Consider the following 12,668-nt stretch of genomic DNA (forward strand, 5'->3'; position numbering starts at 1 on the left):
TATGGGCTGGTCGCGGTAGCTCACACCTCTAATCCCAGCACTTTGGGAGGCTGGGGGGGGGGTGGATCACTTGAGGTCATGAGTTCAAGACTAGCCTGGCCAACATGGCTAAACCCCGTGTCTACTAAAAATGCAAAATTAGCCAGACATGGTGGGGCATGCCTGTAGTCCCAGCTACTCAGGATGCTAAGGCATGAGAATTGCTTGAACCCAGAAAGCAGAGGTTGCAGTGAGCCGAGATCACACCACTGCACACCAGCCTGGATAACAAAGCAAGACTCTATCTCAAAAGTAAATAAATAAAAAATAAATAAAACCCTGGAAGGCTTTGCTGTTGGATTATTTCTGGCACTGTCTATATTTGATAGAGTCAATTTCCATCTTTCACTGTAAAGTTTTCTCACAGTAGTGATAAAATATTGGGTTTGGGAATGAAAATGCCGCTGCAGGGGAAGAAAGAGGAGGCTGTTGTCTGAAGCACAAGGAGCTGAGGCTGCTCAAAGTTCTGCTGTGTCATTTTTTCCTCGTCATTGCGGCCCAGGGAGCATTAAGCATCACTGGTATTAGGGGATCGGAACGGCTTTTAAACCTCTGTCTTCCGGGCCCCTCTGCCAGGTGCAGTTTCCCACTTCATCTGTTGAGTAGGTTGGTCAAATCAAATCTCCTGGACCCCCTCCAAGGGTGTGGTTGTCCTGGGCCCTACGCAGTGATACATCACACAGCTTCATCCCTTCCAATTAGCGCCCGGTACACAAATTGATGTACTGGGAATTCACATCATTGATCTTCATCCAAGAATATGGCCAACAAGGCATAATTTTTTTCTGATCAATGTTGCTGATCAATGACCTAATACAAAAATGGAAGAAAGGAAGGGCCTCCCCGGGCATCAGGGTGGATTGATGTGTCTCTATGCATGCAGTTCCCATAGACCTCAGGGCCTGTTCTCTGCTAGGGATTCGCATTAATAACAGTCTTTCAAGCACAATGAGAAACGTGTGCCCCGTGCTTCCAAGGAAAACTCATGTGTCTCCAAGAGGGAGGGGAAATCAGGCACCTCCTATAGCAACCAGCCTCGGGGCAGACAGAACTCAGTGCCTGCCACAGCTAGGTAAGGCCCAGTGGCCCACTTTATAGAAGTGGCAGGAGCCAGTGGGCTCCCCACTTCCGGCCCCTCTAGGCCACGGTCTTAGTGCCACAGTTTATTGGGATCCTCTGTGGGAGGTGGACCAGGGAGTAAAAAGGAAAGAAAACAATTTACTTCTCCCCAGTTATATCCAACCAAAGTAAGTCAAGCTCTCTGGGAATCTGTCCATGGCAGCGGAAATTCTAGCTCCAGGTTTCCAATGTGAAGGCAAAAGGGTGAAATTGTCCACGTGTTACCAATCTCAAGTCTCCCGGCTTTTTATCTCCTCCCAGGGCTCCTATTGCCCCTACCCCCAGTCCCCAGCCTGACTCCATTAGTCATGCCTCAGCTGACCGGCAAGAGGCTCACCTTGTCACACTGCAGGGTTTATTTATTACCCACGCTGGGGGTATTTGCATTTCAAAATAAGACCCTGCAGAAAGCAATGCTCCACCTAAAAGAATGACTCTCCGTTGTTTGAATGTCAAGCACCGTGGTTTCCTGGAGCAGGGGCTCCCAGTTTGGTACACTGTTGCGGTTGGGGGACCAGCATTTATGATGCCTCTGGAATGACACTGATTAGGAAGCCACCTTTTTGGTGCCTTTCAGTTGATTTCAGACGTTCAGTCATTCATGTACACTTTCTCAAACGCTGTCTGTGCGTCTGCCCGGCACCCACACCATGGATGCACGATGGTGACGGGCAGCACTGTGATAACAGCGTGGCAGAGTTTACCATTCCCACCATCCCCTCCACCTTTGGCCTCTCCTCCACAATTACTTGCTTTTCCTTGATAAAGAGGAGGGAAAAATTGCAAACTAGTCTCCTAACCCAGATGTCACCAATAAATATCACCAGATAGTCACTAACCTCAAAAAATCAAGCTTAATTGGTAGCAATTTTGCTAAGTAACTTCAGTTCCTTTTGTCTCCATTTCTACCTTTGTATGGAAAAGGACACTTGTCACATGAAATTCATGAGCTCATGTCTATACCTCACTGCCCAGTGTTGTATTACTTACTCTGCGGTATGAGTGTCTCTCTCCATTGTAATAACAAGGTCACTGGGCAGAAAATCATTTCATAGTAAAAGGGGTAAAGGACACCTCCAAAAGAAAAAAAAAAAAAAAGACAGGAGTGGAAATCAATCCCTCACCTTCCTCAAAGCAGCCCTGTCTCGTAACAGCCACAATCTAGCCGTGAATCCTGCCATCTGGAAGCACCCCCTCCTCTCCTTCCGCCTCACTGATGCACCATCAGTTTCCAAATGTCATCGACAATCCCGCCTCTTCCCCAGGGTCTCGTAATTTCTCTCTCCTTTTACCCTCTATCTTATTTAAACCACTTGACTCTGTCCTGTCTATTCTGGAGGTGTTGATCAAAACCATTACATTGTTTATAGAGAAATGCCCTTAGCTTCTGGATGTCTGCAGTTTCTAGTCACAAGGGCTGTGATTCTTTGAAGTGGCCAGTAAACCGGATTTTTGACAGGTGTGGAGGGAAATAATTCCCAGACTGAGGAAAGAAGCTGCAAGCCAACGTCTCATTCCTTGTGTTAGAATGCCATCAAGTGACAGGCCGGAGAACACCGCTGCAGACCTTGGGCATCTTTTATGTCTAATATTCCAAGACCTCCCCGGGGGAGAAAATATGTAAACCAATAAATATAAATGCCAAAATAACCTGTCATAGTCCAAATGGCCAAATTAATATTAAAGGCAGTTCTTGTCCAGGTGTCAAGAAGCCTTATTTATTTATTTAGTTAGATCAAGTCTCACTCTGTTGCCCAGGCTGGAGTGCAGTGGCACGATCTTAGCTCACTGCAACCTCTGCCTCCCAGGGTCAAGCAATTCTCATGGTTCAGTCTCCCTAGTAGCTGGAATTACAGGCAAGCACTACCACACTCAGCTAATTTCTACTAGAAACGGGGTTTCACCATATTGGCCAGGCTGGTCTCAAACTCCTGACCTCAAGTGATCTGCCCGCCTCGGCCTCCAAAGTGCTGGGATTACAGGTGTGAGCCACTGTACCCCGTCAGAATTCCCTATATGCTTGAATAGAATATAAGATGGTAGAAACCTAACAATCTGAGAATTATAACCTCATTTTCAGCATTGCAATGCTGGGTCATGTTTTACTATTTGGCTCCCGATGGGAAGAAGCCAGCGGCAACCTTCAAAGTCACCAGTGCTCCAAAAGGAAAGGCCAGCAGGGGCCACAGGTGTGTGCTAAAGCTGTATCCTCCATCCAGAGGCTCATGGCTTCTGGGGATCCTCAAGGAGCCTAAAGACGCAAGAGAAATAGGGGAACTTCCTCAAGCTCGCAAAAAGAGCAGCTACACCCCAGCCCCGGCCTCTGCTGCTCTGCAGATAAGTGCCAGGTATGAAATGAGGGCTGGTCCTCGGAATTGTGCATTGACAGGCAGGGTTGAAGCTTCAGGAATGAGGTGATAGTAAATGCCTGCACATACAGATTTGACACTTTTTTCCCCCTCTTACAGACAAGGTCTCACTCTGTCATCCAGGCTAGAGTACAGTGGCTTAATCTTAGCTCAACGCAGCCTCGAACTCCTCGGCTCAAGCGATCTTCCTGTCTCAGCCTTCTGAGTGGCTGGGACCACAGGACTAGTAACAGTATGGAGAAGATGGAAATGACACCGAGTTCAGACCAGAAGGGGGACATTCTACAAGCTGACAATCTCCACGTCCCAGCACTTCAGACAGCTGAAGCCCCTGAAGCCTCAGACAGTTGAGGGCTCCTTGCAGTGAAGCAGCCTTCAGGCCCCACAGCACCCAGAGAGCTTCTCCCAGGGTCCCTCTCTCTCTAGCATCAGTGGTACCTGGTTGCAGGGAGATTGGTAGGGGTCCCCAGGGATTCCTTCATGTGATAAGCTAGACACAGGGCCCCAAAGAGGCTTCAGGGCTTGAGGAAGATGAATATTTACCAGATGATTACAAAGGAAGAGTGTGGCTGGGCAAGGTGGCTCACACCTGTAATCCCAACACTTTGGGAGGCCAAGGCAGGCAAATCACTTGAGGTCAGGAGTTTGAGACCAGCCGGGACAACATAGTGAAGCCCCATCTCTTCTAAAAGTACAAAAATTAGAGAGCGTAATGCCTGTAGTCCCAGCTACTCGGGAGGCTGAGGCAGAAGAATCACTAGAACCCGGGAGGCAGAGGTTGTGGTGAGCTGAGATGGCACCACTACACTCCAGGCTGGGTGATGGAGCAAGACTCTGTCTCAAAAAAAAGAAGAAAAGAAAAGAAAAGGAAGAGGGTGTATGGTCTGGGGAAGTATTCTCAGTAGTTATAAAAGTGTTAAGTCTGCCTGGGTGCAGTGGCTCATGCCTGCCTGTAATCCCAGCATTTTGGGAGGCCAAAGTGAGAGGATCATTCGAGGCCAGGAGTTCAAGACCAGCCTGGGCAACATAGTGAGACCCCCATTTTTACCAAAATGTTTTTAATTACCCAGGCATGATGACATGCACCTATGGTCCCAGCCACTCAGGAGGCTGAGATAGGAGGATTGCTGGAGCCCAGGAGTTTGAGGCTGTTGTGATCGCACCACTGCACTCTAGCCTGGGAAACAGAGCAAGACCTTGTCTCTAAGGAAAAAAAAATTGTTAAATCGGAACATGCAGGTATTTACCATCACAGGGAACACTGAAAGTATTTTTGAGCTTTGAATTTCCATGCCTCTCTGCTGAAAATTCCTCCCCTGCTCACCTATTTGACCCATCTTTCCCTCTAAGTTTGTTAATCTATTTATAATAGTATTTTAAAGGCCTCGTCTTCCAGTTCAGCATCTAGGTCACCTACGCTTCTGCTCTACTGACTTTCTTTCCATGATTGTGGGTCACAGTGTCCTGTTTCTGTGGGTGTCGTATACACTGTTTTTCACATTTCAAGCTGGATGTGGTATATTAAAGAACAGCAGAGACTGGAGAAGACTAAAGAGTCTTTCCATCTCCCAGAAAGGGCACCCCTTTTCCTTTCAGGCAGTTTTGCTGAGGGGTTGATCTCTGCAAATCACTGAATCACATTTAAACAGCTTCAGATCCCCTCTGGCTTCAAATCATTTTCTTTTTTTGAGACAGGGTCACACACTGTTGCCCAGGCTGGAGTGCAGGTGCAATCATAGCTCACTGTAGCCTTGACCTTCACCTCTTGGGCTCAAGCAGTCCTCCCAGCTCCGCCTCCAGAGCAACTGGGACTACGAGTGTGTGCCACCACGCCTGGCTAATTTTTTATTTTTAAAAAATTTGTAGAGATGGGGTCTCACATGTTGCCCAGGCTGGTCTCAAATCCCTGGCCTCAAGTGATCCTCCCACCTTGGCCTCCAGAAGTGCTGGGATTACAAACGTAAGCCACTGCTCCCAGCCCGGCTTCAAGTAACTTGAAGGGGAGGTGTGTCCCCTGCCTGCAGGATGGCTTTGGGATTCAGGCACCACAAAGCCAGATCTCTGTGCTTCCCAGCTGTGCCCCAATTCCAGTTTGGGTGATTTTATATCAGGTCCTTTCTCTCTCTTACTTTCCCATGTTTTGACCCAAACACTCCTACAAATGTAAACACATAGCCCTTAGGTCTGGAGCCAATGGCTGCTTTCCCAGAGTTAAGCACAGGTCAAAATAGGTGGCGGGAGGTGTGAGCTACATGCGCACAGTCCCACGCAGCCTTCAAGTACCTCAGCAAACCTGAGAAATGCAGTGAAGAAGCTCTCTTAGGACCCAGAGAGCCCTATGTTTATCCAGACACTCTATTAGCTGAAACTACGCTTTCCTCAGTGCAACCAGTTCACAGAGCAACACTGGGCCAGCGAGCTGGAAGAAAACTATAGTTGCATTTTATACATTTGGGATCAAGCTAGCCTTAAAGAGTGACTTTTGGAGGTCGAAAGACTGCAAAACTTGGATTTCAGAAACTGGTATGTGACCAGACACACCAAGTGTTAGAGTCTCCGCTGTGAGAATTCCAAATAGTTAGTCTTAAACTGACTTAGGGCACAGCACTGCCTCTTTACAAAGAGCTGATACGCTGTCCTCTGGCAAGCACCAGTTCTTTGATTCTTGTAGACAAAGTGCCTATTACCCAGCAGGAGAGGATTTGACCAGCAGAAGTGTCCAGTGTTAGCACTGGCACCTTGCTGCCTAGTCTCTGTGGCACTACTAGGCCTGAGTAATGATTGAGTGCTGATGTCGCTGTGCCCAGGCTCTCCACCACCACCCTCACCAGCCCTCCTTGTCAATACAGAATGCCTGGATCAAGGGCATAGTGGGGCCAGGGAAGGGCATAATCTTGAGCCTCAGGGACTGTTCTGTCCTTGCGAGGACACAGACAATGATGACTACCACCTCTCAAGCTGTATTATCTGTGCCAGGCCCTGTTTAAACATGCGTCATCTTGCTGAGTGCTCCAGGCCACCCTGGGAAGAAGGTGCTGTTAGCGACCCACATTATGGACAAGGCCTTCCTGTAGAAAAAGCATACAGGCCTCATCCCTCTCAAACGTACCTCATATAAACACTCAAAAAAAAAAGAAAAAGAAAAAACCGTGTGTATATTTATATACACACACAAATACAGATGTACATATATAAATAATATACCGACTTCATTGACTTGGTGGATTACAATTTTCACTGACAATAGTCTTCCATGTTCTTATTGCAGGTTTGCTGGTATTCAGGATCATGACCTTTGAGCAGTAAAAAAAAAAAAAATACTACTAGAGGTATTACAGGTGGCTCAGGACTGTAATCCCAGCATTTTGGGAAGCCGAAGCGGGCGGATCACTTGAGGTCGGGAGTTGGAGACCAGCCTAGCCAACATGGTGAAACCCTGTCTCTAATAGCAAAATTACAGCCAGGCGTGGTGGCGAGCTTCTGTAATCCCAGCTATTCAGGAGGCTGAGGCAGAAGAATCCCTTGAACCTGGGAGGCAGAGGCTGCAATGCGCCAAGGTCGCACCACTGCACTCCAGCCTGGGCGACAGAGCGAGACTTGGGCTCAAAAAAAAAAAAAAAAAAAAAATATAAAAAAATAGCTCAAAAAAAAAAAAAAAAAAAAAAAACACTAGAAATGTTTTTCATTAATCCAAAAGTGGAGGAGAGGGGATACAGGAAAAATACTCCTCCACTATATTGTCAGAGGCTATTAGATAAATGGTTTCTGTAAATTTCATTGTGTTTATTTACAAAAGTCCTAATTTTCATGGATACCCATGAAATAGTTGAAGCTTAATCTTTTTGAGCTTACATATGAGATTTTTCTTGAGTACTGAGAATAGCAGGATGAATATCTTAGAGCAACAATCAAAAGAAACCTGTGCAAATACAACAAAGTGTGAATTGTAGAATCAAAGGGCATATGGGTGTTCATTGTTGAAATGTTTCCATTTTTCTGTATATTTGAAGTTTTTCATAATAAATTGCTGGAGGTGGGAGGGGAGTCACCTGCAATGATTCCATTAAACCTTGACTTCTTGTGGAACTTTTACAAAGCCACTATTGGGAAAACACATGTGTATCCACGTTTGAAAGTTTATCATTTATAGATATAAAAAAGAAAATAAAGTCTCGTTTTCACCAAATGCAATTTAGAAAAGAGAAACAAAAGGAAAAATCTCCTGTAACTTCACTTACTCAGTTATAAAATCTTTTAGTGTATTCATGTCTTTGTAACTATTGTGTATATATTTGGCTTTATTGGTTTGTAACCTTTTTAAAATTGCATGTAATTTGTTTAAAGGCTGCATGGTATTCCATCATGTTATAGAAATGCATTATCAGTGGCAGAGAACCGAGTTACCCCAAGTAACTGGAGACAAATCTGTACGCATTTGCAGCAACTTCAATTTTTGTCTTGTCAAAGGAAAGAATTCGACTGAGGGGCACAAAGCAGAAAAAGAGACCAAGGCAAGTTTCAGAGCAGGAGTGGAAGTTTATTAAAAAGCTTTAGGCCAGGCACGGAGGTTCACGCCTATAATCCCAGCACTTTGGGAGGCCAGGGCGGGCACATCACCAGGTCAGGAATTCGAGACCAGCCTGACCAACAGGGTGAAACCCCATCTCTACTAAAAATACAAAAATCAGGTGGGTATGGTGGCGTGTGTCTGTAATCCCAGCTACTTGGGAGGCTGAGGCAGGAGGATCGCTTGAACCGGGAGGCCGAGTTTGCAGTGAGCCAAGACCGAGCCACTGCACTCCAGCCTGGCAGACAGAGCGAGACTCCGTCTCAAAAAAAAGAAAAAAAAAAAAAGCTTTAGAACAGTAACGAAAAAAAGGAAGGAAAGTATTATACAACTTGGAAGGACAAACAAGCAGGCAACTTGAGAAACCAAGAGCGAGGCCTGACCTCTTATTTTTTTTTTGAGACGGAGTCTCGCTCTGTTTCCCAGTCTGGAGTGCAGTGGTGCGATCTCGGCTCACCCACCATTCTCCTGCCTCAGCCTCCCGCGTAGCTGCGACTACAGGCGCCTGCCACCATGCCGGACTAATTTTTTTGTATTTTGTATTTTTTTTTTTTTTGTATTTTTAGTAGAGACGGGGTTTCACCGTGTTAGCCAGGATGGTCTCGATTTCCTGACCTCGTGATCCACCCACCTTGGCCTCCCAAAGTGCTGGGATTACACAGCCTGACCTCTTGACTTGGGGTTTTATACATTGGCCTGCTTCCAGGATCTACTTCCAGGATCTTGCATTACTTCTCCCCACTCCTGAGATCTTACAGGGAAGCTGCTGATCAGTTTCAGGTGTTTTCTATCTGTTAGGCGCCTGCCTTTCCCTAGCGCCAGCTGTGGCCAATTACGTTAGAGACACAGTTAACAACCACCTGACCATCACCTGATGGTGGCCCACCACTCCTGGTGTGTGTAGCAGGGAGCCTTCTGCCCTGCTCATACCTGACTACCTATCTACTGTAACAAATGTACCATACCTAGGAACACTTTATAAAAACAGATTATTGGGACCCACCTTATAAAAACAGATTATTGAGACCCACCTGCTAAAAACGAATCTCCAGGTATGATACCAAGAAATTTGAAATGAAAGCTTATCCTGTGATTGTGAGCCTGTATTTGATCTGTGGATCAAGCAAATTAAATGTGTACTAATTAGGTAAATTAATGCATTTAATAATGCATAATTAGCATACCTAATTACCTAATTAGTTAGCACATGGTTAATTTGCTTGATCTGCTATGATCAAATATAGCATTGTTTTTAAATTTTTGCTAGTATAACCAGCAATCACAAACATCCTCACAGGTATCTCTCTGCATACATAAACAATTATTTTCTGAGAATAATCAAGTGGTTTGTTTGCTTTTTAAAAAATATCTAGGCTGGGCACAGTGGCTCACCCCTGTAATCCCAGCACTTTGGGTGGCCGAGGCGGGTGGATCATGAGGTCAGGAGTTCGAGACCAACCTGACCAACATGGTAAAACCCCATCTCTACTTAAAATACAAAAATTAGCCGGGCATGGTGGCGTGTGCCTGTAATCCCAGCTACTCAGGAGGCTGAGGCACGAGAATCACTTCAGCCCAGGAGGCGGAGGTTGCAGTGAGCCGAGATCATGCCACTGCACTCCAGCCTGGACGAGAGCAAGACTCGGTCTCAAAAAAAAAAAAAAATTTAGTGATGAAGGAACTATGGAGTAACTGCAACTCAAGGACGATCCACCTCATCACCATCAGGGAATTCTAGGGGAGACTGGCAGTTACCCAGGGATCCCAGAAGGAGTCAACTGAGAGTTAAGAGTCCTAATAACCCTAGAAAAAAACTTTCAAAGACAGAGGTCTTCTCATTCATCCATAATCACAGAGGTCTTGCCCAAAAGGGCCCCCCCTTGAATATACAGCTCTGAAATTGGCTAACACCTTCTGCTGTCTCATTCGATTTTAAAGTTCACATTTGTGAAGGGCTCTATTGTACAACATGGTGACCACAGTTAATAACAGTGAATTTCACTGAGAGTAGGTTTGAAGTGTTATCATCACAAAATGAGTGTATTAGCATCGCTCTTAGCTCATTTAGCCATTACACAATGTATACACATTTCAAAACATATTGTATACCATAAAAACATACAATTCTTACTTGTTAATTTTTTAAATAATAAAAGTTCTCATTTGGTAGTTTATGTTATCGGTCCCATAAATTACACTTTTCAGGCATCTGCAAAGGCAGCATGTTTTGGTTTAAATGTTGTATTTCTAAATTTTATACATATAAAATAAATGCGTAAGTGTATTACATATGCAAAAACTAATACATAAATTTTATATATATAAAGTCAATGCACTGGGGGTCACCGGGATGAACGAATTTCAGTGCCTGCAGTCTCATGTTTAAAATCAAAATGGTACAGGGTAACCACCAAAGAAATTGTAAGCCAATGTTTCTCAAACTCAAACTCTTGGACATACTCCCAGAATCCCCTGTAAAGAAATGTATACTGTACTCAAAGTTGAGAACCACACAGGGACCATATTGCTTTTCTCTCCCACCCAGCACAGGCCCAGTACTCAGCAGAAATTGGGGCACCACGGTTCTGCCCAGCACTGGGTCACTCCTGAGAAGTCTGCACCAGACCTTCTTACACCTTTCCACTGAGCAATGGGGTATCTTTTTATTTCTTTATTTATTTTTTGGAGCCAGGGTCTCACTCTGTTGCCCAGGCTGGAGTGGCGCGATCCAGGCTCACTGCAGCCCTGTACTCCTTGGGCTCAAGTGATCCTCCCACCTCAGATACCCGAGTAGTTGGAACTACAGACACAAGCCACCACGCCTGGATAATCTTTTTTTTTTTAAATGTTTTGTAGAGATGGGGGGGGGTCTCCCGATGTTGCCCAGGCTGGTCTCGAACTCCTGGGCTCAAGAGATCCTCCCGCCTGCGCCTCCCACGGTGTGAGCCACCTTTGATCTTATTGCTATGATTTTTTTATTTATAAAAACTAATATTCTGGGTCTCAAGAGAGCGTCTTGAAACCATCAAAGGAACCCAGGCGGCGAATCATCACCTGTGCGGCCGACCCCACTCACAGCACAGACTGTAAGTGAGGCTTAGAGATGGGAAGTGCCCTAAGCGAGGTTAAACAGCTAGTCAGCAGCAGACACGGAACCAAAACCTAAGCCTGCTGTCCCAGCTTCGGTGCCCGTGCCCACAGCGGAAGCTGCCGCGACTCATCCGTAAGAGCGCTGATTAGGGACGACAAAGACCTCGTCCCACCGTCCCAGTCCCATTTCCGCCCTCCCAGGTCCCCAACCTTCGAGTCCTCTCCAAGTCGCCTCGCCTCGCTCCACTCTGGACCTTCAAAAGCATTCCACATGCCTTTACCCCAACCCTACTGACTGTCCCGCAAAAAGATGCAAGCGGAAAAGGCCCCAGGAAACGACTCACGCCTCCCCACTGCTCCCCGACACCCCCTAAGACGCTCTCAATCGCCGAATCCCTATCCAGGCGCATGCGCCCCCGAGGTGGGCGAGCGTCGGTGATGTCACGCACAGCGCCATCTCCGATCTCCGAGAGTCTGCGACTGCAGCTGCCAGTGCGTCATCAGAGCGCGCCGGAAGCGGTCCGAGAATGAAGAGTAAGCGGGGCCACGAAGTTAGAGAGGGTTGGGGATGTTAAGGGTCGGGGTCCTGGTGCTGGTGGGTGAAATGGGTCCGGGCTGCCTGTCGCTGCGGAGTCCTAAAGAACCGCTATAGGAATGGGCACACCCTACATAAAAACTGAGGGCTGGAGCACGGGTTAGCCTGGCTCGACCTCTGAGCTAGGGAGGGATATCAGGGCTGGAGGCAGGTTCTCCCGGGGGCTGCTCAGTGGTGTGCAATGCTAGAGGAGGGTTCCCAGCCTTGGCCCAGCTTGGCCACTACCTCCCGGGGTGACCGCGGTCAAGACCCTGCTCCTTTCTGCGAGCTGGTTTCGCACTCTTACCGGATGCAACGCGCCGAGAGCTGCTGGGGAATGATATCACTAACCCAGAGCTTTGGGACTTAGGGGTAGAAGACATGTGCCAAGGAGGGGCGTATAGTCACCATTAAGACTGGGCCTTCGATCAGAATTTTGCTTTTTCACCTCTGCCACTTTCTACCTATAAAGTAGATTGTCTCAGCATGTCGGAGCTTCAATTTGCTCATGGGCACAAGTGTGATGGGAAAAAATATACCTACCTTGTAATGAGGTTTCTGGCAAGTAATGAGTGTTCAGTAATTGTTAGATGTGTATTGTTGCAGAAAGACTTCCAAGTCTGTTACTAAGCACCTGTAACAGGTGAAGCAAAGTTATCAGGCCCCTCAAGTTGCTCTCTACAGTTTATAATCCCCAACTTCCACTTGAGGGAGAACTAGATGCTGTATATAAAACTTGCAACCACATTGGTTTGCTTGATCAAACAAACATACCTGGCTGGGTGTGATGGGACACGACTATAGTCCCAGCACTTTGGGAGGCTGAGGCAGGGAGCTCACTTGAGGTCAAAAGCTGAAGACCAGCTTGGGCAACAACATAGTGAGACCCCATCTCTACAAAAACTGGAAA

At 46.6% G+C, this 12,668-nt stretch overlaps 1 protein-coding gene across 1 annotated transcript in view; it reads left to right on the forward strand.

The window, feature by feature from the left end:
- VSTM2B (V-set and transmembrane domain containing 2B) overlaps positions 1–11,715 on the forward strand; it is a 96,770-nt gene extending 85,055 nt beyond the window's left edge. The window contains exon 8 of the mRNA XM_011949174.1: positions 11,386–11,715. Coding sequence (XP_011804564.1) covers positions 11,386–11,715 — 330 coding nt within the window. The remainder of the gene's footprint in view (positions 1–11,385) is intronic.
- The last annotated feature ends 953 nt before the right edge of the window (positions 11,716–12,668 follow it).

The sequence above is a fragment of the Colobus angolensis genome, unplaced genomic scaffold (assembly GCF_000951035.1).
Source record: "Colobus angolensis palliatus isolate OR3802 unplaced genomic scaffold, Cang.pa_1.0 Scaffold291, whole genome shotgun sequence".
Classification (NCBI taxonomy): Eukaryota; Metazoa; Chordata; class Mammalia; order Primates; family Cercopithecidae; genus Colobus; species Colobus angolensis.